Source organism: Eptesicus fuscus, chromosome 19 (genome assembly GCF_027574615.1).
Source record: "Eptesicus fuscus isolate TK198812 chromosome 19, DD_ASM_mEF_20220401, whole genome shotgun sequence".
Taxonomy (NCBI): domain Eukaryota; kingdom Metazoa; phylum Chordata; class Mammalia; order Chiroptera; family Vespertilionidae; genus Eptesicus; species Eptesicus fuscus.
The window spans coordinates 44816385-44842417 of NC_072491.1; the positions used below are offsets into that span (position 1 = coordinate 44816385).

Below are 26033 nucleotides of genomic sequence, written 5' to 3' on the forward strand. Positions count from 1 at the left end.
AAGATATTAAAGATAATGCTATCTTTCCTAATGAATTAACACCTGCACTACAAAAGACAAGGACAAAATTGAGATGGTAATTAGTTGCTTAAGAACTCGGGAGTAAAACATCTTTTAAAACTAGGAAGTTGTTTAATTGAGACTTACCTTTTGCTTCACTTTCATTAGAAACATTTATTATTTGAGAGCTTAAAGAATCTCCACTGCAAGTGATCTTATCTTTCTTCAGTTCTGTACTTGCGGCAGCCTTCCCAGATTCAAGTTCATTCTCAATACTACAGGTACTTGAGTTATTTCCCAAATCTATTTTGCTTTCAGAGCCATTTTGCTGCATCTCATTTTCTTCCATTGAAGACTCTCCTGTGTTTCCAGTCTCGATGTGGTCTACACTTATATCGTGATTTTCCTCTGTATCACTCTCAATTTTGTCATCTGTGACATTTTGGCTGCCATCTTTTGTCTGTGAAATCTTCCTTCGTTTTGTGATGGTGCCTAAGTACCACTTCGACTTTTTGCGGATTTTTCTCTTCAACTGAGCTTCAGAGAATTAAAAGAAAAAGGATAAAAGAACATTCAACAATTTTCTAAAGTCTATGTAAGTGGGGAGAAAAATACCTTGAGATATAATAGGATAAGCAAGTTTGAGAAACCACCATAGTTTTGAGTGGTTTGTATAGAAACAGAAATATATAGTACTACAAGAAGGCAGAGAAGTGGGCAATGACTTGTCATTCTGAGGAGTTTGAGTTTTACCTTGAATAATTTTTTAAAAAATCTTGAATAGCCCTAACTGGTTTGGCTCAGTGGACAGAGCGTCGGCTTGTGGACTGAAGGGTCCCAGGTTCGATTCCGGTCAAGGGCATGTACCTTGGTTGCAGGCACATCCCCAATAGGGGGTGTGCAGGAGAGAGCTGATAGATGTTTCTCTCTCATCGATGTTTCTAACTCTCTATCCCTCTCCCTTCCTCTCTGTAAAAAAAACAATAAAATATATATTTTTAAAAATCTTGAATAATGCCTCGCTGGTATGGCTCAGTGGTTGAGCATTAACCTGTGAACCAGGAGGTCACGGTTCAATTCCTGGTTAAGGGCCCATGCCCGGGTTTCGGGCTCCGTCCCCATTGTGGGGCATGCAGAAGGCAGCCGATCAATAATTCTTTCTCATCATTGATGTTTCTATCTCTCTTTCCTTCTCCCTTCCTCTGTGAAATCAATAAAAAAATATTTTAAAAAAATAATAAAGTAAAACCTTGAATAATTTTAAGGAGGGCAATGGATGATCTGTCTGCTGCATGTATTACAAAGAACATTTTGGCAGTAGTCTGAGGAATAAACTAGAGAAAAAGCAAGATTAAAAATGGCTTACACTTAAATGCCTATCATACAGTAGAAACGCTTCTAAGTTCTTAATGTATGCTAAAAGTAACTGAAATTTCACTTTAACCTGATCAGTTTGTTACCATTATCAACATCATTTTACAGATGATGAAACTAAGGTATACAAAGATTAAAGTTTCTGCCTAGACCAGACACAATATATAACCATACTGTAACATTATGCTTGGGAGATTCATCTATACTGTTAAATGTAGTTGAAGTTTAATCATTCTCACTGTTGTACAATAGTCCACATTTTCAATTCTATTGTTGATGGACATTTCTTGTATGTGTCTTTGGTAAACATAATGCATACAATCCTGTTGGGTATATAGTTAGGAATGGATTGTTTTAAGGAAGTCATTTTTCATGTCCTCAATTTCTACATATATACTTGCTTAGAATTTATTTGACTGAGAACCCTCTGGTAAAGGTTTCTTGCTGGTTTGCCTTTCTTATCCTTCCTTTCCTTCCTGCCTCTTCCCATTTTTACGAAAGTAGGGCTTACCTATCTCAAATCAATTATCCCAGAATGGAAAAACATGCAATACAATAAGGGAAAATTCCAACCCCAGTAAAAAACACACACACACACACACACACACACACACACACACACACACACACACACTTTTATAATTTCTGTTTAAAAGCATTGGTGTCACTCTAGCTGGTTTGGCTCAGTGGATAGAGCATCGGCCTGTGGACTGAAGGTTCCAGTTTCGATTCCAGACAAGGGCACATGCCTGGGTTGCGGGCTCGATCCACAGTGGGGGGCGTGCAGGAGGCAGCCGATCAATGATTCTCTCTCATCATTGATGTTTCTATCTCTCTCCCTCTCCCTTCCTCTCTGAAATCAATAAAGAAATATATATAAAAAATTAAAAAAAATAAAAGCATTGGTGTCTAATAAGGCATTAAGGAATTAAGACAACTAAATCTGGGAAAACAAATGAAGAGCTGAGAGTTTCACATTCATGGGGCTTAAAGAACAAAAAATGGAATTAAGAGCCTGCCAAGGAAGGGAGGTCTTTGGAAAATCCACAGGCTTTGGGTTGGTACCCTATAAAGGTATACCCTAAAAATAAGGAGGAATAGGAAATGACCAGGATTTTAAGGAAATGAAAATTAGTTTCAAATCAAATCAATCCACAATTAGATGAAGATGAACTGGGACTGCAAGTGGCATATCATTACAATCTGGATTTCAAGAATGCATAGCTGCCTCAATATTAACCCAACCGATATAATTCACTAAATCAATATAAATAAAGGAAACTGAGGGAGAAAATAAATGGCATTGGAAGAGCATAAAGGTTACAATTTCATAAGTAAAAATTACCCAAGTGCACTTACCAGGAGTGCTGCAAGCCACAGGAATATTGAGCATCTTGAGCTTTTCATTCTGCTCTGGATCCAATCTTTTATCACCAGCAGAAGTGGAATTCTGCTTTGGCATCACATGGTAATAAGATGGGGCATATTTGGAGGAGCTACAACCTTATAAATAGACACATAAAACGTCAAATTAAATTTCTAGATTTCAAAATTACCTGAAGGATTAATTAAAAGTACTCACACTACATCAAAAGCATCTTTTTCTAATGCCAAATATATTTTTTTTTACCTCTCTTCTTTCTAGATTCCTGAATTTCTTCACAAAGCTGCTCAAAGTCTTCATCAAGTTCTTCTTTAATTATTGCATAGGCAGTATCTCTTAAAGCACAGGCTCTGTGCCTAATAAGACGATCTGAAAAATGAATAAAGGATTTAAAATTTTCTCCTTTTAATAACTTACCAAAAATAAACAACATTTTAGGTTAAGATTGTAGCCATTACAATTCCTTTTTTTAGTTTTATCATGAATAGTAACAGTTACAAAAATTGTGTAATTCTTTTCTTTGTGTTAATCTAGTGTCCTAGACATCTAATTCAATATGGCAGACTAAATCCAAAAAATTTTATTGCTATGTCCTATCTATACCTTTCTGAAATATCAGAAAAAAAATCTTAAGTATCAATCAATAGCAAGATTAAATATAATGACAAAGCAAACAAAAACAGAAAGGAAGTAGTGTCATTAGTGAACAGAATGTAAAATAATCTGGAAGAGATATAGAGAATGTTACTGCATTGACAGAGAAACTAAGCAAAGATAATGAAAGAGCAACCCTACACAAGAAACACTGGAAGAAATCCTAAACTGAGTCTAACTACTGTAAAATGGAATATGCTGAGGCAGAAAGCAGACAGTAAGTGAACACAAGGTTGATTGAATGGGTTTTATCAGTCCTTCTCACAGGGCAATAGGCTGCAATGTTCGCACCCAAGATGTAGATGACAGCAATAGCTACAACATCAAAAGGGATGTTGGAGGGGGCTTCTAACATGGCATCTGGGCCTGAAGAAAAGCAGAGCAAAGTTGGAGTATTTGTTTCAGAAGTGTGGGGGCATGAGAATCACCGAGGAACTTGCCAGGAATGCAAATTCTCAGGCCCTAACTCTATCTACAGATTCAGAAACTCTGAATCTCAACAAGTCCTTTAGGAGATTGATACTTCATAAAGTTCGAACACCACTGGTCTAAAGTAATTTTAGGCTGCCACATGGACAGAAAGAGAAGAAGCCGAAGAGAAAAAAACCTTCTGCTTCCACGGTAAATGTTCCTTCCTGCTAGTTAAGGGGCATTCCCAGTTTGGTAGCCTGTTTCCACTGCTTACCACCAGAAGTCTGGGAAAGCCCAGGGAAAGTGAAGTAGAAGACTAGTGAGCTTTTCAATTGCTGAGAAACTCAGTAGGCCCCTATGCTAATTAATCTAGTTTACAAGCACAAACAACTGTAGCAGCCAATGTACTAGAGGATAGTTAACGTAGGAAACAGACTATTAAAACTATACTATCCACTGAAAGTGTTAAGGACACTGCATCTATAAAACAAGAACAGGATGCTAAATAAGAAAAAGAAGCACCGGAGAAAAAAATATTTTTGGAAATAAGTTTATCTCAAATATGTAGATATTTGAATGCATCATTATGTATGTCAGGGATGGGGAATGTCTGGCCCATGGGCCGTATAAGGCCCTCAAAATCCTTTGGTCTGGTCCTGCCAAGGCAACCCCAGGTGGGACTCAAAATTCAATAAATCTAGGAGTTTTCAAAGGAACATAAATTTTTACTAAGTGAATTATATTAAGCGAATGATGTTGTAAATACCCAAATGGCCCTTGGCAGAAAAAAGGTTCCCCACTTCTGATGTATATGAATAAATATGTAATTTTTAAAAATCCTGTACTTTATAAAATGTTTAATAGATTGGGTGAGGGCAGAATGGGTACATGCATTGAAAAGATATCCTCAAACTTAAGTGTCCACCTTTGAAGAAAGGAAATGGAAGAACTAGTTTTTAAAATATTTTATTACTTTTGTAATAAAAATTATAATGGTCATAACCAAGAAAATTATTTCAAACCTATTTGATTACAGAGAGTGTTTATTTTTCCAATGTGAGAAAGAATATTAACATACAAAGGAAACAAGCTAAGTTGTTATGCAATGTTGAGTCTTATTAGAGAATATATTATGTAATAAACACAAGGATTTTGGAGTGAAAGAAAACTGCACTCAAATTCTGCCTCTGCCACTGGGGCAGTATAACCTTGAATAAGTTCTTTAACCTTGCAAAACTTCATTTTCCTCCATTGTAACATAAGGGGTAAGGCTGGTATAAGGACTAAATGGCACTGTGAATGTAAAATGTTTATAATATAGCACCTGGCATAAAATCAACGCTTGAAGTTAGTTAGCAGCCCCCATTCCACTAATGCTCACCTCCAGGATCTCTATCTGGATTGTATTCTAAAGCATTACTACAGATCAGATCAATATCACTCAAATAGTCTTTCACAGTCAGATACTTGTGGAGATCAATTTTACTGATTACAGATGAAAGGTCCATTGGTTGCTTTATTACAGTAACATAATCAGGAACCTAAAATTCAAGCAAATGACCAAGTCACTTAAATTAACTCTGAACAAAAATACATTTGAGTAAAGTTTGTCAAGCAATACAGGAGAGAGGGAGAATAAATACATAAGAGATAATGATAATATATTAATATGAAACCTCTCTCTTTAAGGTTGGTTTTATTTTGTATTTATTCTTAGTCTTGTGCAACTATCTCTCTAGTAATAGCCTATATCGCTTTCCTCAACCAAACGCCACCCATCTTCAATGAAAATGTAAAAGCTTGCTCTCCAGCTCACTCTGTGTATGTAAGAATAAGATCATGTAGCATTACGACATTCACAGATTGCTTCTAGAATGTTTGGGTTGAGCAGACAAATTTAGTTGTCTATTAGTTTCCATGTGCTTAGGACATTCTTGGTAGGTTTTCATTTAGAGAAAACAAGTTCAGAGTGTAAGCAGAGAACCACATAAACTATTCAACTAATCTCTACTTTAGAAGCATTATAGTTTAGAAAACATTTGATTCTAAGATTAAATCAATACCTCATCAGGGTCAACAGGTTTAGTAAATATTCTGAATCGCTTATCAATAGCAAGCCTATGTGTAACATTTCTTAAGAAAATCCTCAGTTCTCTAAATGTATTTTCTTCTTGTTCTTCTAGTTGTTTCACTTCTTCTGCTGTCAATGGTCTTGGCTCAGGTGGTGGTGCTACTGGGAGTACCTCCAAGGCCTGCAAAACTTCACATAAATGGAAGATTTTAGTTACTACTCTCCCATCATATCAAGTGTGATAAATCATTCAGAGCACACAGTATCAGGCTTTCAGGGCTATCCTCCTTACATTTGCCAGGAATCAGAGGATTTGGAATACTAACATGGAATACATTCCCCCAACAATAACTGGTAATATATAATTTGGAATGCTAATTTCCAATCCACTGCCTCTGTTCCATTTTTAGATAATTTAACCGGCAATTATAACTTTGAAAATGCATTATTTCTAGGACAAAAATATTCTATTAAAATGTATTTTTTACTAGTTAATTTTTGAACTAATGAAAAACTGCGGTATATTTCAAATATAACAGAAGTTTAGTTTTGTTTAAAGAGTACTGAGTACTCAGGATAAAAAAAGGAATATGAGAGTATTGTCGCAATAAGTTAGCAATCTATTATTAAGGGAGAAAGAGACATAATTACAACATCAATGTAATATCATATTAGTAGTATGAAAGAATAAAAAATTAATTTTGCCTAGATATGTTAAGGAAGAAAAAATGAGTTATACTAGAAGAACAAAGAGTTCCTTAGGCAGAAATGGGGGTGAGGATAGAAGCATTATTGACAGAGAGCAAGCATGAATGAACTTATGAAAAGGCAGGAATATGTTGTGCATGGTTTAAAGACAGAATACTTTGTAAGGAAAGAGGTGGAGGGAGGCAGGTAACAAAAGTGCCAAAAATGGGCTTAGAAAGACAGATTTGGGCTATACTGAATTCAGGCCCAAAGTACACACAGATAGAAGCTATACTTGGAAGGTTGTGTGGGCTTTAGGAACTTTAGTCTATTTTAATGGAAAACAGATTTTTAAGCAATAGAGGTAGCAACCTCATGCCTGAGGTTTTAAGCTTGTAATAATATAAGATGGCAAAGACATTAACTAATGTTTTATTCTCACTTCCTCAAAATCATTACATACTAACTTTGATATAGAAACTAACCTGCTTTCTTTTTTGATATAGGAGGCTTAGCAGCTTGTTTTAGAATTAAATCCTCAAAAAATTTTGTCCGTTCTTCTTTACCAGGTAACTGAACATTGAAAATTTCTCCATAATCACGGATAAATAATTCTTGCACCTTAAAAAAATAAAAATAAGTGCAACAATAGGTTATTATACACAATTTTAATGACAATCTAAGTTGTTTAATAAAGAAATAATTTTTTAAAACAAATCTTTTATATATGCCGAATTTATGAATAAACCAGGCATATAACAGATTTTTATTATTTAAAAAAATGGGATCTTTAAAACTCGACTCTGGTAACTGACATGGTAATATTTTACTTAAAGGGTTTTGTTAAAAATCAATTAATTCACTTTCACGGTCAAAGTGAGATATGAGAGAGGTTCTTCAATAAGAATAAAACAATCCTGGCCTGTGTTCTCAACGGTTAGAGCATATGCCCCCACACTGAAGGCTTATGGGTTCAATTCTCAGTAAAGGGCATGTAACTAGGTTGCAGGTTCCATCCCCAACCCCAGTTGGGGGTGTGTGGAAGCAACCAATTGATGTGTGTCTCTCACATCAATGTTTCTCCCTCTCTCTCTCTCTGTCTCTCCCTTCCCTCCTTCTCCTCCTCCTCCCTCTGGAAAAAAAAATATCCTCAGGAAAGGATTAAAATAATGAATAAATAGGCATAAGCTTGGATAGTAATTTGGTACTATCAAAAATGCTCAATGGTCCTGGCTAGTGTGGCTCAATTGATTGGAGCATCGTACCATGCACCAAAGGGTCACAGATTCAATTTCCGGCTGGGGCATGTACAGGAGGTAGCTGATCGATGTTTTTCTGTCTCTCTCCCTTCCTCTCTCTATAAAATCAATAGAAACATATCCTCAGGGGAGGAATTAAAAAAAGTGTTCAATGTGCATACTCTTTAAGCTAGTTATTTCACTTTTATAAATGTACCTATTCAAAAGAACGAATGCTAGAAACCACATAGTAATGCTTATGCAAATTAAAACCCAAGAATGCAAAATAAATATATAAATAAAACTCAAGAATGTTCACTGTAGCAGTTCAATAGAAAAGAACCCTAGAAAACAACCAAATACATATGCACAAGGATTTGGATAAATAAATTATGGTACATCAAGACAATGGGAAAAGCTATGTTACTCTTAAAAGGAATAAGGCATATACTGAAGATTACATAAAATATATAAAGCAAATTGCAGAAATGTATGCATCATATATATAATTCCCTTTATGGAAGAGAAAAATAATCTATAACGTAACCTTACTCTACATACACACATATACATACATCAACCTACCTAACAAGCACATATACCAAATAGTTAACAATGTTATCTTTGATAAGAAAGCTTTTATCATTTTATTCATTCTGAAGCATTTGGAATTTTTATATTTTAATAAAAATAACTTTCTTTTTAAGTATAATAAATTTCCCCACACAAATTACCTCTTCTGGTAAAGCAGAATGGGGTTTGTCAGAAGTTGCAAGTAGTAAAACTGGAGCAAATGAAGGAATATTCTGTAATAATGTGGTAAATGTGGCTTTGAGTGTTGGTCCAACTATTTCCCACCACAAGTGGATATGAGGAATATACACTATACTCGGTGCTGTTCTCTTAGCTTCACGAATCATCTAGTAGAGAGAAAAAGATTTACATTCAGTTAGAGAATCAGCACATCAGTAATGCTAGCTTTATTAGTCTGGAACAATGTTTAACTTCTCAGAATTATCATATAAATCCATCAAATTTTTTAAATAGAGGGGTGGGTGGAGGTGGAAGGGGGCATAGAGGAGATAAAGGGTGATAAGGAAAAACTAAAATAAAACAAAAAACCCTCACTAAATAAATAACTTCCCCCTCAATCCTGTTTATAAATGTTTTGTCTCATTGTTAAAAAACGTAACTGTTTCAAGCAGTTAGAAAACAACTCAAGAAATATAGAAGACTTTTCTGCTGTAACCAAGGTTAAATATAAAAATAAGTATAAAACAACTTTTCATTAAAATTTTTTTATACAACAAAAACAGGAGCAGCATAATATCTGAGTACTTACAACATAGCAGTCACTCTTTCAAGTACAATTCTCACAACAGCCATACAAGGTAAATACTATTATCTCCATTTTGTAAATGAGGAAAATGAGGCAGAGAGATCTAACAACTCTCTTAAGGTCACTTAGATATTAAGTGGTGAAAATGGGATTTAAACCCATATTCTTTAATGACCAAGAAATTTATGCCTTAGTTTTATTTATTTTTTAAACCTACAGTTACAAATCAGTAAACAAAGAAAAGTACCAAAAAGAAAAAAAATGAGGCAATTCTACCTTTTGTCTCTGGAAGTTTCCTTTGTCTTACAGCTTATCTAGGCAACAATGAATTACCTGGGCACATGTTTCTTCAGGAGATGTAGCACTGATTCCAAAAAGAACAGGAATGTCTAATGTATACACTGCAAATTTTTCCAAAGCATGGATGACAGCTGGTGCCAAATGAGAACCTTGCCCAAATCCTGGTTCTCCCACTATCAATATTCTTGGTCGAAAAGACATAGGTTGATAACAAGCATTTCTGAAAGAAATGAGTAATAAGCTATGTTTTAGAAAAATATAAAGTTTAAATTTTTCTCCCAAACTACCAACTATGGACTTACATAGTCAAAAATTTTTAATGTTTCATTGGGCAATCATGTCAGCATGACTCACATGGTTTTGGAAATAACTTCCACAGATTTTTAAGAATATCAGCCTGGCCAGTATGTCTTCGTGGCTGAGTGTCTACCTATAAACCGGGAGGTCACAGTTCAATTCCTGGTCAGGGTACACGTCCAGGTTGCGGGCTCAATCCCCAGTGGGGTGAGGAAAGTGGGGGGAGGTACAGGCGGCAGCTCATCAATGATCTCTCTCATTGATGTTTCTATCTCTCTCTCCCTCCCTTCCTCTCTGAAATCAATATATATATTGATTTATATATATATATGTTTTCAAAAAGAATACATATGCAGTGGCATTTCCACTATAGTGACAACAGCAAGAACAATTTTTTTGATATTTTAATTTAAAAAAGAAAGCAGATTAGTTGGCATTTTTTTAATCTTTCAACAACTATCTCATTTAGTTTTAGGGAATTTACACACACACACACACACACACACACACACACACAATTCATTTGCAAGGGAAATGTACCTATTCAAATGAAGAAAATTAAAATTTTCTTTTGCTTTATTAAAAGAATTTTGAGGAAGCCCATTTTCACATACTGATGGGACATCATCATCACTGTATGCCAAGTCACTTTCTAGCAGAGGACAAGAAATATCTATAAACAAAACAAAAAATTGTACATTAGTAACTTTTCTGGATTGCAAAGCAAATTTTAATGCAGTGCTTCAGTTAGCAAATCAGTGTACATCAATGACATTTTTTAGAGAATCAAAGATATTGTGTAGATATGAATAACAAGTACAGTTAAGTCCTCATTTAACAGTCAATAGGTTCTGTGACTTTAAGCAAAATTATGTATAAAAAACAATTTTACCATAAGCTAATTGATATAAACAAGAGTTAAGTTCCTACAGCATCTCATCATTGTTATAATGAAACGATGTTAAATGAATCAATGTTATTTGAGGACCTGCTGTAAATATAAAAATGCATTCCAAACTTAAAATATCCAAGCAAAGCATGACCAAGTTCCTTTCAAGATGTTGTGTATAAAGAAACATTTCTGAGATGTATAAAACATTTAGCTTTATGATTATGAAAATTAACTTTAATAACTGATCAAATTTCATACCGGAGTCTAGTGCTTTATTTGTTCTGATTTCCGCATGTGGAAATACTCTCTGAAGGGCTTCTAAGATCCTGTGAACAGTACTTTGCAGGAGTGGTTTCACAATGGTGGACAGTGCCTGCCCAGGTGATGTCACAGCTCTTTGGGAGGCTGGTATCATCTTTTGCATAGCTACCTCAAAATCTTTAGCTGAGATAGTAATCGAAGAGAGATCCAACTGTAGTTTCTCACTAGTGTTATAGATCTGTGGGTAGCGTCGACGCAGAGCACATAAAGCAGCCTCAGAGCATATTGACTTAATATCTGCACCACAGTATCCTACCCAAGGCAAAAAAAAAAAAGAGGAAAAAAAGGAATAGTAAACTACATCCTATTAGCATGATGATGGTTAAAATTAAAAATCACCCTAACAACACAGTAGCAAAATATTTAGGAGTAAGAAGGCTAATATGGAGGTGATAACAATCAACAAATCAATTTTGTGAGTGAAATAGGCAAATACTAATATAGCATAGAGGTCAACAGCAACAGTTTTAAAATCACAGACAAGTTTCAAATTCTAGTTTGTCATTTTCTAGATGTGTGCTCTTTGGAGAATCATGTATGCTCTGTCAGCCCTTTCTACATTTGTAAAATGGGGATAATGTTACCTACTTTATAGGACTGATGTGAGAATCACCTGAAATATATGTAGAATGCTCAACAGGATGACTAGAAAACTGTAAACAGCAAAAGATACCTATTATTATCTACTTTGCTCTCAAAATCCCCAACAGCTAATTTGTCAAATATCTCTATTTCATATCCGGAACTTTGTAGGAAGGGAACAATAGAGATGAGAAACAAATATAAGCTTGTATTTCTTTAACTATAACATTGTAAGACTATATATCTTTGAAAAGCATGTATTTCTTTTAATGCTTAAAAGCAATGTTTACCAACACAGTTTTCTGCTAGTTCTTCTAGAAATATGTCCAGTGGTTTAGGATTCCAATCCCTGGTGTGTATCTTTAGAATTTCTTTTCGAGCCTACAAATAAAAACAATTTTTTACATCTGTAATAAAGTGATATTCAGATTAGAATTTCACTTTAAAATACTTTTAATTATCTAAAATGTTAAAGATATCACTCTATACTAATAAAAGAGTAATATGCTAATTAGACCGGATAGACAGGACATCCTTCTAGACAAAGCCATGGTGGCGGGGACCGAGGCAGAGGCAGTTAGGGGCAATGAGGCAGGCAGGCAGAGGGGTTAGGGGCGATCAGGCAGGCAGGCAGGCAGGCAGGCAGGCAGGCAGGGGAGCAGTTAGGAGCCAAAGGTTCTGGATTGCAAGGGGTGTGTCTGATTGCAGTCGGACATCCCCCAAGGGCTCCCGGATTGGAGAGGGTGCAGGCCGGGCTGAGGGACCCTCCCCCAATGCACAAATTTTGTGCACCGGGCATCTAGTACCTAACCAAAAATATGAAATAGTAAAAAAAAAAAAAAAAAAAAAAAAGTGTATTTGTACAAGTTTAAGAACTTTATATTAAACACATTTACATTTATAGCACTCAAGTTCCATTCATATAAATGTGAATGAGAGAAAATAAATAACTAATGAACTATTGTTCATTCTGGTACATATTAAGAACTGTTAGCCCAGCCAACATGGCTCAGTGCTTGAGCGTTGACCCAGGAACCAGGAGGTAACGGTTTGAATCCTGGTCAGAGCACATGCCCAGGTTGCAGGCTCGATCCCCAGGAGGGGGGGCATGCAGGAAGGGCTGATCCATGATTCGCTTTCATCACTGATGTGTCCCTCTCTTTCCCTCTCCCTTCCTCTCTGAAATCCCTAATATATATATATATATATAATTGTTTTTTAACAGTGCTGACATCTCTGCCATATTTTCTGCTTGGTTTTCAAAAGATTAAGTGGTGTGTTGTTGGTTTTTTTTTTTTTTTATTTTTTACAGAGAGGAAGGGAGAGGGATAGAGAGCCAGAAACATTGATGAGAGAGAAACATCGATCAGCTGCCTCCTGCACACCTCCCACTGGGGATGTGCCCGCAACCAAGGTACATGCCCTTGATCAGAATCGAACCTGGGACCTTTCAATCTGCAGGTCGACGCTCTATCCACTGAGTCAAACCAGTTAGGGCAAGATTAAGTGGCTTTAAAATAACATGGAGGTACCCATGAAAAAGCCAAGGCTAATACATTGGCTAAGGATTGACTGTCCATTTGGCCATATGTTCTGAAGCAAAACAAAGTTGTATGATTAAATTCAAAGGCTGTGTTCAAATTGAAAGAATTTTAAGAGTATTTTTAAGGAGGCATTATTTTAAAAAAGAAATAATAAATTATCTGACTTATTTTCTTTAAATAGAGTAATATTCTCTAAAAATACACACATACATATTTGGGAGTTAATCATAGAACTTTGCTTCAGAACATACAAAACTCAACCTTCAAATTTTCACTGTACTAAGATTTGTTCATGATAAGGGTGACATATTTTGTCAAAATTTGAGTGATGTTACTTAAATTCTTACATCTTTATCAGGTAAGCTGAAAAGAAATTCTCTGTCAAAGCGACCAGGCCTTCGTAAAGCAGGATCAATAGAATCCAATCTGTTGGTAGCACCAATGACAACAATTTCTCCTCTGCTGTCCAATCCATCCATAAGAGCTAGCAGGGTGGAAACAATTGAACTAAATTTAAAAATAAGAGAGAAGAGATTAATCGATTGGAAGTGGAATATATCACTTCTTTTGATAAGAGGTTAATACATTAAGCATGAATGAATTTTCTTAAGAGCATCCCACTACTTTCAATAGATTTTCAAAATGTCTGTAAAACAGCATACTAAATAATATGTACAGATTAAAATAAATAGAAGACATAGATAGTTTTTAGAATGGATCCTGAAAGCTATTTCATAAAACATCATTTTTCAAAGGAACCTGAATTCGCAAACAAAACATAAAAAAATACTAGTAAGTACCATACAGATAAACAGTATCTAAAATTGTAAAATGTTCCATTGCATACAGATCATCAAAGAACCCCAAAATAAAATAGAATACATATAAAGCATAAAATAGAATATAAATAAAGCATAGAATTTTAATTACTTTAAATATTTTATTGTGGAGAGAGATCAGTAAAATAATTTCCACATCTTCATCACCTAGTTTCAACCAACAATATTCCTTTTCTATGTCTTTACCTCATAGCTTTAAAAATCAAAACCTCAGGCAGTTAATTTAATATAAATATATCATGTATGCATTTCTAAGATAAGGACTTTAAACACTCCCATGATACTATGACATCAATGTAAATAATAGTAACTCCTTGATATGACCTAATACTAGTACCAAATCACCCCCAATTTATTAATTTGTTCAATCAAGATCCATACTCTGCACTTGGCCATACAACCCTCAAATCCATACCAGTTCCCATCACATTCCCTCCCTTTTTTTTTTCCTTCCTCCATGCCATTTATTTGAAGAAACTGGGTCATTTGTCTTAAAGAATATTCTTCCCACATTGTGAACTGGGTTGATAGCTTCCTGATGGGGTCAACGTAACTTGTCTTTTATCATTTATGAATCCTATAAACTTGTAGTTAGATGTAGAAGCTTAATAGATGCAGGTTAAATTACTTGGAATAGCACATTTCATAGGAATATACCATGTGTTTCCAACTGTATACTTCAAGGGGTACATAATACTAGTTTCTCATTTAAGATCAGTGGGTTGAGTTTTTAAGTGAGGTGTTGTCAGCTTACTCTACTTATCATAAATTTCACTATGAACCTTTATACCTTACTGTTTAGCAGCCACTGGTAATTACTTACTGCTTAGATCAGTATTTCTCAACCTTGGCACAAGTGACATTTTGGGTCAGAGAATTCTTTGTGGTGGAGAGCTGTCCTGTGCATTCTAGGATGCAACAGCATTCCTGGTCTTCACCTACTAGATACCACGTGCTCCCCTCCCCACACCACAAGTGTGAAAATCAAAACTGTCTGCAGACATTTGTCCTCTGGGGGACAAAGTCACCTCCAGTTGAAAACTACAGGTAGAGACTCACTTTTACATAAAGGGCTGCAAAATGCTGATTTTTCTAACTCAGTAATTTCCTTTGCTTTTATTAACTGTGATTTTCCTATAAAGAAGAACATTAATTCATCTATTATGAAATTATCCTGATTCATGGCCTGAATCATAGTTATAGAACAGGAAAAAGAAATGCTTGATTCATTCTCTTTATTCAATTTTCAGAGTAATGAGTCACTGTCTTAGCAACCTCAGAAAACCCAATTAGATTTTTTAAAAAAGATCATTATAAACTGACTTTTTAATGTACTTGATGCATTTCAATCTATTGTAGTCATTATTATTTTTTATGTTCAAATCGTCCCATCTTTGTCCAATGAAAACTCCTTCAAAATTGACTATTTCATTCTGATATGAACCTAATAGTCTTCGATTGCTTCCTTGCTTCCAGGCATGACGAGATGTTGCAGGCTTGTCTTATTTCCTGCCTCAGTTCTGCAGTCTATCATCTCTCCTAATAGTGCTAGTATTTAGAGCCCATAATCTGTGTGCTAGGGGTACAACTGCTACTGGATTGTGATTGCTTCTAGACCTTTATAGTGTCCAGAGCTAGTAATTATTTTTTTCTTTAAAAAAAATTCTTCATGAAATCATAATGATATATATTTTTAAAACATAACCAAGGAGATAAAAGACTTATACTCGGAAAACTATAGAACACTGAAAAAACAGATAGAAGAAGATATAAACAAGTGGAAGAATATACTGTGTTCATGGGTTGGTAGAATTAACATAATTAACATGTCCATACTACCCCAAACAATCTATAGATTCAGTGCAGTCCCTATTAAAATACCAATGGCATATTTCACAGATCTAAAACAAATACTCCAAAAATTTATATGGAACCAAAAAAGACCCTGAATAGCTGCAGCCATCTTGAGAAAGAAGAACAAAGTTGGAGGGATCACAATACCAGATATCAAACTATACTACAAAGCCACTATAATTAAAACAGCCTGGTACTTGCACAAGAACAGGCATATAGATCAATGAAACAGAACAGAGAACCCAGAAATTGACCCAAGCCATTATGCTCAATTAATATTTGACAAAGGAGGCAAGAACATACAATGGAGTAAAGATAGTCTCCTCAATAAATGGTGTTGGGATAATTGGACAGGTACATGCAAAAAATGAAACTAGACCACCAACTTACACCATACACAAGAATAAACTGGATAAAATATTTAAATATAAGTTGTGAAACTATAAAAATCCTAGAAGAAAATGTAGGCAGCAAAATATCAGACATCAGCCTGGCTGGTGTGGCTCAGTAGTTAAGCATCGACCTATGAACTAGGTCACGGTTCAATTCCCGGTCAGGATACGTGCTCTGGGTTGCTGGCTCAATCCCCAGTACGGAGCATGCAGGAGGCAGCCGGTCAGTGATTCTCTCTCATCATTGATGTTTCTATCTCTCCCTCTCCCTTCCTCTCTGAAATCAAGAAAAATATAATTTTTAAAAAATTGTGCCGAAACCGGTTTGGCTCGGTGGATAGAGCGTCGGCCTGCGGACTGAAGGGTCCCAGGTTCGATTCCGGTCAAGGGCATGTACCTTGGTTGCGGGCACATCCCCAGTAGGGGGTGTGCAAGAGGCAGCTGATGGATGTTTCTCTCTCATCGATGTTTCTAACTCTCTATCCCTCTCTGTAAAAAATCAATAAAATATATATTTTTTAAAAATTGTGCTTTCTCCCTTCAGGGGGTGTGTTTGTGCCATTCCCTCCCCCTTTTCCTTCCCCCACAGGCACATTTCCCCTAACCTCTAAGGGACCTCGTGATATGTTTGCTATGGTCAATAAATTATTGTTTGCTTTTCTAAAAAAAAGAAAAAAATTAAAAAATATATATCAGGTATCTCACATAGCAGAATTTTCACTGATACAACACGTAGGGCAAGAGAAATAAAGGAAAAAGTAAACAAATGGGACTACATCAAACTGAAAACATCTGCACTGCAAAAGAAACCAGCATCAAAATGAAAAGGAAACACACTGTATGGGAGAACATGTCTGCCAATGATACATCTGATAAGGGGTTAATTTTCAAAATATATAAAGTACTCATACAGCTCACCAAAAGGAAGACAAATAATCCAATTAAAAGGTGGGCAAAGGACCTAAATAGACACTTTTCCAAAGAGGACATACAAATGACCAAGAGACATGAAAAAATGCTCCAAGTCACTAATCATCAGAGAGATGCAAATTAAAACCACCACCATGGAAAACAGTGTGGGGTTTCCTCAGAAAATTAAAAATGGAACTGCCATTTGACCCAGTGAATCCACTTCTGGGAGTATATCCTAAGCCTGAAATACCAGTCAGAAATATGTTCATAGCAGTGTTATTTACAACTAGAGGCACGATGCACGAAATTCATGCAAGCGTAGGCCCTCGCAGCCCTGACTGCCTCGCGGGCCCGCCCCCCCCCCCCCCCCACTGGTCGTTCTGGAAGGTCATTCCGGAAGGTTGTTCCACCTTCCAGTGTAATTAGCATATTAGCTCTTTATTATATAGGATAGCTAAGATCTGGAAACAGCCCACATGCTCATAATATTTTTAATTCACAGTAAAGATTTTAATTGAACTTACTTTATATTTGTATCCTCTTTTTTCTTAGGCTAAAATCTTATTTTCTAATGCATCGATATAATTACTTGTACATCAAATTTCCTGTTAAGTTTATTCTACATATAAAAAGTCATATATAAAAAGTTTGTATGATTACTGGTAGGACATATACAGACAACTCTTTTTACCATAGTACTTGACATTTTCATTTACTACTCAGAGCAACAAATGAAATTGTATAGCATCAAGTCAAAGAAGGCAACTAGAATATAGTAAATATTGTCAAGTATTAGAAGAGTCAAAACCTACCTATTACATTATTTCTTGTTCCTCTTTTATATCATTTACAATAAAGAACAATACTGGCATACATGAAGGCATGCAAACATTTGCTTTAGGGTATCCCAAACTAATTAAGCAATTACAGATAATTAACGAGCTCATTTTATTTTTTAAAATATATTTTTATTGATTTCAGAGAGGAAGGGAGAGCTAGAGAGAGACAGAAACATCAATGATGAGAGAGAATCATTGATTGGCTGCCCTCCTGCATGCCCCCCACTGGGGATCAAGCCCGAAACCAAGGTATATGCCCTTGACCAGAATTGAACCTAGGACCCTTCAGTCTGCAGACTGATACTCTACCCACTGAGCCAAACCAGCTAGGGCTACAAGCTCATTTAAAAAGAAGTTCTGAAAAACTGAAAACGAACTGGGACTTGAGGCAGTGGCACTAAGGAAAAGTACTCCCTTGAGTAAACAGTTTATCACAAGGGATATTCAATTTTCCCATCCTGAAAATGAGGAAGTTGTGCTAGTATTAGAATATTAAACTAGTAGTCATGCTAGGACATATTTTATTTGGCTCAGGCAGTGTCTTAAAAGAATCTGAATTGGTTGGCAATATTTAAAAGATATTTATAAATTTGAATATAAAATTTAAGAAAGAGAAAACTTATTTTTCAAGTCTGGGTCAGCTTCTGCACTTCAGGAGGTTGGAGATAAAAACAACTGGTTATGCTCTTATGACTGAACACTCAGCCACATTCCACATCACAGCCCCACACTTACCATTGGTTTGCCTCACTCATCTCATTTGCCTTATGCCTTACTTCAGTGGCCAGAGTGAATTTAAGTTTGTAACCAAGATTTAAAAAAACAACATTACAAATAGTATTTTTCACTTATCACCATTAAAAGTCTGAATTTCAAACAGATTCTTGGACTGGCAGCTCATATCCATTAGCTCATTTAACTTTCACACCTGTCTCATCCCCAATAGCTTTTCCAGTACTACGACCTTCAAAGCTCTGAGTTTTCCCAATCTGAACTTGGACTTCTTCAGCATTTGACTTTTCTAACAAAAACATTGTGGAGCAGATAAGTAGATTGGCAAGCCTTTTCTATGTCTTTTCCAATGCTATCTGGGATCAATGTATTGACCATTTCCTTTCGAATAATTTGTCTGCACCTCTCGGGTCATGATTTCCATTATCTTCTCCCGGATCCCGCAGACCTATTGATGCCAAGCATAAGGTCTTCCAAATTTGATGGTTGTATTTTTTTAGTAAAACCAGCATAGAATAGATGAAGCAAATAACCATTGCTAATCTTGACAACATGAGCTTTAATTATGGTCTGCCATTTTTTGACCATGGAGCACATTTTGTCACAGGTAAGATACATGCCATGGAAATTAGGCAGTTTTTGCCCTGAATGTCCTCAGTAATTAGCTTGAGTTTTCTTTTTCTTTTTGTTAATCCTCTCCAGTGGATATTTTTCCATTGATTTTTAGAGAGAGTGGGAGAGGAAGAGACAGAGAGAAACATCGATGTGGAAGACACATGGATTGGTTGCCTCCTGCATGCACCCCGACCAGGGCAACCAAGGTACGTGCTCTTGATCGGAATCAAACCCAGGACCCTTCAGTCCAAGGGTCAAACCGGCCAGAGCTTGCTTGAGTTTTCTAAATGCAATCTCATCACTCTGCAGATCAGCTAGGTTCACTTTAAAAACATGACTCCCTGCCCTGGCCGGTTTGGTTCAGTGGATAGAGCGTCGTCCTGCGGACTGAAGGGTCCAGGGTTCAATTCCAGTCAAGGGCATGTACCTTGGTTGTGGGCTCGATCTTCAGTGGGGGGGTGTGCAGGAGGCAGGTGATTGATGTTTCTCTCTCATAGATGTTTCTAACTCTCTATCCCTCTCCCTTCCTCTCTAAAAAAATCAATAAAATATATATTTTTTAAAAAATAAATAAAAACATGACCCCTGAGACCATCAGATGGGATTTTGGTTCCTTGAATTCTCATGACGTGTTTTTCCATTCTTACTTACTAGAGACCCAGTGCACAAAATTCATGCATTGAGGTGTGTGTGTGGCGGGGGTCCCTCAGCCCGGCCTGCACCCTCTCCAATCTGGGACCCCTCAGGGGATGTCTGACTGCCTCTCACAATCCGGGACCGCTGGCTCCTAACTGCTCACATGCCTGCCTGCCTGCCTGCCCGATCACCCCTAACCACCTCTGCCTGCCTGCCTGATCGCCCCTTACTGCTCCACTACCAGCCTGATCGCCCCTAATTGCTCCCCTGCTGACCTGATCGCCCCTAACCGCCTCTGCCTCACCCCGCACCAGGGATCCAGGATTCCCTCCTCCAGCTAGTCGCAGGCACTGGAAACCCAGGCTTCCCTCCCTCTTGCTGGCCGCAGGCACCCGGGACCACAGGGCGGGTGGCTTGTCCCTCTCCTGGGCCGCAGGCGCAGCCTCTGGCACCCGGGACCGCGGGTTATGCAGCTTGTCCCCTCCCGGGCTGGTCCCCATTCCTCCCTCGCAAGCTCATTTGTGCCTGGCTGGTCCCTATTCCTTTCTCCCCAACGTTGAATGTCTGAGCCATTACTGTGTGACGGCATGAGGGCGTGACAACCACTTGCATTATTAGCTCTTTATTATATAGGATGTTGAACATAGCTGGCAGTTTTATAACATATCAGTCTTTCTTAGAAAATAGGTCAATCACTTTCTTCTTGGCTCCCTTTTGCCTCCTCCTGTAAGACATTTGTTTTTGCTGACAACCATGGTGCCACTCAGAGAGCCAAAATGTGTAACCAAAAATTTAATACTGTGCTTGAGAATACCCTGCCATCCAGAACAGGTTCGCCTTTTCTTTTTCCACTCTATAGTATATTGGGATTTTAATACCAAAAAAAAAAAAAGGGAAACCACTGGTTTGTAAAGTTTCTTTCACCATTTAACTAATCATTATATTGCTCATATAATACCAATACAGCTCAGAATACAGGGAAAAAGGCAGAAGTGTCATCAAGCAAGTTTTTACCTGTGAATTTGATCTTGCCTGCTTGATCGTACGGGAGCCAGACCATCAATTTCATCAAAGAAAATAATGGATGGGCGCATCTGGTAAGCCTAGAAAGGAGGTCCAGTGGTTGCATGTTATCATGAAAAACTTCAAATATTAGACTTAATATAAACCATTTTAATCCATTTCATTAAAACTTGCTTACAAAATTTATAAGTTATAAATCTAAATGTAAATTCAAGAACTACGTTTTAAGGGTTCAGACTAAATTATAACATATAGTTTAATTTTATTTGCATTTCAACTGGAAATATTCAAAACATACTTTACTGGTTATATAACTTAGATTTCGTATAGCTATAGTTATTGGGACATATAAAAAATCTATAAAAGACCAATAGTCAAAACAAGATAAAGAATAGAAAGTGATAAACCTCCCTTCCTATTTGGATGGGAAAATAATTAGCACGATGCCATAGTTTAAAAAAGACATAACTCAGTAAAGTTAAAACAAAAATTCTCAATGAGTTCCATAAAGAGATTTAAAAGCATCTGCAACAATATGCCTTAGTAGATCAGAATGTATTATCTCACAATGTGTTGTCAATAGAATCTGGCTTATAAAATTAAAGCCAGTCTAGGGATGAACTAATCTTCTATTAAGACATAGCTCACTACTGTTGTCTCCCTAAGTATGAAACTACCGCTCTCTTTCTAGGTTCTAAGACTCCAAAGAACTTAGATACAATCATTCCTTTCTCTTCTTACTATAAAACTATTCCTTATAGGTCAGTGTTATCTTGACACACAAAGAAAAATAATCTAGGAAGATTATATATTTGGAGTAAGTCTTCTGAATTTTTGCTCTATGAAAAGGAATTAAATGCAAGATTTATCTAATCCTTACATACTTACATCTACATTGATTGAAAATCTATATAGGTAAGTTTTAATATCATACCTGATCAAATAGCAATCGTAGCTGTCTTTCAGACTCTCCTACCCATTTACTTAGACAATCAGCACCTTTTCTCATGAAAAATGCTACTCTTTTATCCCCTTGACTGCACTCATTGGCAAGTGCTCTAGCAACCAGAGTTTTTCCGGTTCCAGGTGGACCATAAAACAAACAACCTCTGTAAAAGAATAAGTATTATTTTATTATTACTACATCAAAAAATAAGACTATTTAGACAAAATTACAAACCAATTTCATGAGTGTACTTGATTAGTGAATAAAAAAGTAAATGAGCCAAAACCGGTTTGGCTCAGTGGATGGAGCGTCGGTCTACGGACTGAAGGGTCCCAGGTTCGATTCCGGCCAAGGGCATGTACATTGGTTGCAGGCACATCCCCCCCGTGGGGAGTGTGCAGGAGGCAGTTGGTCGATGTTTCTCTCTCATCGATGTTTCTAGCTCTCTATCCCTCTCCCTTCCTCTCTGTAAAAAATCAATAAAATATATTAAAAAAAAAAAAAGTAAATGAGCCCTAGCCAGTTTGGCTCAGTGGGTGGAGCGTCGGCCTGCGGACTGAAGGGTCTCAGGTTTGATTCCAGTCAAGGGCACATGCACAATTGCGGGCTCGTTCCCCAGTAGGGGGAGTGCAGGAGGCAGCCGATAAATGATTCTCTCTCATCATTGATGTTTCTATCACTCTCCCTCTCCCTTCCAATTTAAAATAAATAAAAACATATTTTTTTAAAAAGTAAATGAGACAATTGAAATATTTCAATTCACAGAGCACAATTTAAAACCTTGGAATTAATATTGATACTACAAAATTAATACTAAAACTAAATAAAACCCTTTATTTAAAACGTATCTTCTTTTAATTGAGTCTTGGTCTTTTGGCTAAGATGAAGTATAAAACATATTTTCTTTTATTCATTCATTGTGCTCATCATATTACCTTTCCTTGCATAAAAGTTACACTTAAAAAGACTTCATAGTTTACAATCTTTGGCTTCAGTCTCAGTAACATAACACTAAAAGTTTTGTTAAAAAACATGTTGGAACTAAATAGGAAAGGAAGATAAGAGAGAACTTAAATAACAGTGGTTGGGTGGTAGGGACTAAGTGTAAATAATTTAAAATAATTTTTGTGACACCACTGCCATAGGGTAACCTACTGTTTTGTTTTGTTTTTCACGAAGTTCCAAAGTTATTTGTTGCTCTTAGGATAGAATTCTGTTAAAATGAACTTTACTCATAATTCTTTTTAAAAAAAAACATATTTTTTTAATTGATTTGAGAGAGGAAGGGAGAAGGAGAGAGAAACATCAATGATGACAGAGAATCATTGATCGGCTGCCTCCTACACGCCTCCTACTGGGGATCGAACCAGCAACTGGACAGGTGGCCCTGACAGGGAATTGAACTGTGACCTCCTGGTTCAGAGGTTGATGCTCAACCACTGAGCCACACCAGTCATGCTCATAATTCTTGATAGAAATACATGTAATAAATTAAAGTCTACCAAACTAATATGAAATAATCAGTTTTGGATCATCAAATAACTACCCTTGAAAAGAAACACTTAAAGGAAAATCCCAGAAAAACAGAAATGACAAAATAAGAATGGCAGGGGAAAAGTCACAAGTGACAGATGAAATCTACTAAAAATTAATAAAATATAAAAGAAAAGACAATAAGATAGGGGCAATCAAGTAGAGATGTAAAGAACAAAGCACATGGTAAGAAAACAACTAAATAAACAAATGGAAAAAACAACAGTGATTCCAACGTACAAAAACCAAGGTAGGTACAGATTTTAAAAACGTATCTATTGAGCCTAGCTGGCGAGGCTCAGTGGTTGAGCATTGACCTATGAACCAGGAGGTCACAGTGTGATTCCTAGTCAGGGCACATGCCGGGTTTTGGGCTTGATCCCTATGAGGGGCTTGAAGGAGCCAGCAGATCAATGATTCTCTCTCATCATTGATGTTTCTCTCTCTCTCTTCCCCCTTCCTCTCTGAAATCAATAAAAATATATTAAAAAAATAAAAACGTATCTATTGAGCCAACAATCTAATTTGTGAGACTGCATCTTAAAGAAAGAATTAAGGATTCACACAAAGAGGAAGCAATGAGATGTTCATCATATTGACACTATGATAATGAAAAGTTAGGAAAAAACTACACAGTTAGCAACAGCAAAAGCAGATAAAATGTGACACAACCACATAATGGAATATTACTTAGTTATTAAAATACAAAGAGAACATATATGAAAACAAGTTTACACAATCATATATTTGATTTCTATGGGAGTAAATACATGTTGTAAAGGTAAAATAAAGAGGAAACAATTCAGGGAGTTTGTTCTTCCTTTTTAAGTTCACTAAAATACTTTAACTAGATAGTTCCAATACTTCCTGTAAGAAATGCTATTACTTAATATCTGATTAAAAATTTTTATGATGGAGTAATATTCCTGAAAAATAAATTTAAAGACAAAAACTGAATTCACCAATGTTTTAACTGATCGTTTTATAGTATACAACTTTTACAATGCAAAAGAAAAAAAGCTTACTAATTTTAAAAGTTTAAATTAATTTTCCATGGAGGTGGGAAGTGAAATGGAGAATAGAGAAGTGCGTTAGTACCTTTCTTTCTTTTTTTAAAAATACATTTGTATTGATTTTTTATAGAGGAAGGGAGAGGGATAGAGAGTTAGAAACATCGATGAGAGAGAAAGATCAATCAGCTGCCTCCTGCACACCCTCTACTGGAGATGTGCCCACAACCAAGGTACATGCCCTTGACCTGAATCGAACCTGGGACCCTTCAGACCACAGGTTGATGCTCTATCTACTGAGCAAAACTGGTTAGGGCACTACCTTTCTTTAAAGACTTATAGCACAATATAATTTTTAAAACTATGTACATGTATTACTATGATACAAATTTAAACTAAGTTTTAAAAATGAGAAAAAAGTATGTATGGAAGCAATTTCACTCAATGTTTGAAAAACCATGGACAATCTTTTTTTCTCCATGGAGAATCAATTTTGAAATCATTTTTTATGCTAAACATTAAGTAAAAATATTCAAAGCACTGAGGACCTTGCAGGAAAAACATACAAATTATAGTAGACCTAAAATATTTCAACAGAGAAGCATTATCTTTCTGGACAACAGTAGCATAATGCAGATTTTTGGCTAAAATAAAATGTGTAATTAAATTACCTTGGAGGTTGAATTTTGAATTTTTCAAAGACTTCTGGATAAAGTAATGGAAATACCACCATCTCTTTTAGAGCTGCAATATGATTAGACAGACCACCAACACTATCAAATCGTACCTGGTGATGGAAGGGAAATACAGACATTCTTTGATTTGGAATCAAAGTTAAAATGTCATTCTATTCCTAAACTATACACAACCAACACACAATCAACTGAGTTAACACTAAAACATATCTTAGTTGTGGTTTAAAGATTAAAAAAAAAAAAAAGTCTGTAAAAATTAAACTTTCTGATAAAAAAAAATACACCTTTAAAACTAAAGTTAAAGAACACTATTATTACAGTTCAAACATACATTTCAGGACAGTACTCACTGAAGAATCGAATTGCATTGGATCAACATCAGCAAGGCTTGCTCCAATTTTAATTCGATCTTTGTAAATTCCTTTTAGTTCATCTTTCCGAAAATTTAGTGGCAGGCACCTATTTTTAAAAGGATGTGAAAAAATACAAACAAAACCATCAACTCACCTTTCTCCCCCAAATGCCATGTTAAAATACAAGCATTTTTCTTAAAAATTTAAAAATAAATTAAATTTCAACTAGAGCAATCTTAAGATTATGTATTTCAGTTTCCTCATTTTCTATATAGGTTGAGAATTTGTTAGAAAATAGTTATATCTGAAGCTTTATTATTAAAGACATACAATCAAATACCAATTTTTAAGAAGCTGCATCACCATAAGGTAATTCATGGTTGAGAATTCAGATTGTATCAATACACATTATAATTATAACTAGAGGACTGGTGCACGAAATTCGTGCACAGGCGCGCGGGGGGGGGGGGGGGGGGCGGCCCTCAGCCCAGCCTGCACTCTCCAATCTGGGACCCCCTCAGAGGATGTCCCCGGGATTGGGCCTAAACCGACAACTGGAC

General features: G+C 36.1%; 1 protein-coding gene across 3 annotated transcripts in view; it reads right to left on the bottom strand.

Annotated features, from left to right (window-relative positions):
• ATAD2 (ATPase family AAA domain containing 2) overlaps window positions 1-26033 on the bottom strand; it is a 53416-nt gene that overhangs the window by 3793 nt on the left and 23590 nt on the right. For all 3 annotated transcript variants that reach the window (XM_008143295.3, XM_054708535.1, XM_054708534.1), the window contains exons 10-25: window positions 25471-25579; window positions 25097-25212; window positions 21871-22045; window positions 20928-21016; window positions 13442-13601; window positions 11841-11931; window positions 10906-11220; window positions 10296-10428; window positions 9492-9678; window positions 8554-8739; window positions 7067-7202; window positions 5887-6083; window positions 5205-5364; window positions 3005-3127; window positions 2734-2877; window positions 148-537 (exon numbers count right to left, since the gene is read on the bottom strand). In XM_008143295.3, the coding sequence (XP_008141517.2) occupies window positions 148-537; window positions 2734-2877; window positions 3005-3127; window positions 5205-5364; window positions 5887-6083; window positions 7067-7202; window positions 8554-8739; window positions 9492-9678; window positions 10296-10428; window positions 10906-11220; window positions 11841-11931; window positions 13442-13601; window positions 20928-21016; window positions 21871-22045; window positions 25097-25212; window positions 25471-25579 (2711 nt within the window). The remainder of the gene's footprint in view (window positions 1-147; window positions 538-2733; window positions 2878-3004; window positions 3128-5204; window positions 5365-5886; window positions 6084-7066; window positions 7203-8553; window positions 8740-9491; window positions 9679-10295; window positions 10429-10905; window positions 11221-11840; window positions 11932-13441; window positions 13602-20927; window positions 21017-21870; window positions 22046-25096; window positions 25213-25470; window positions 25580-26033) is intronic.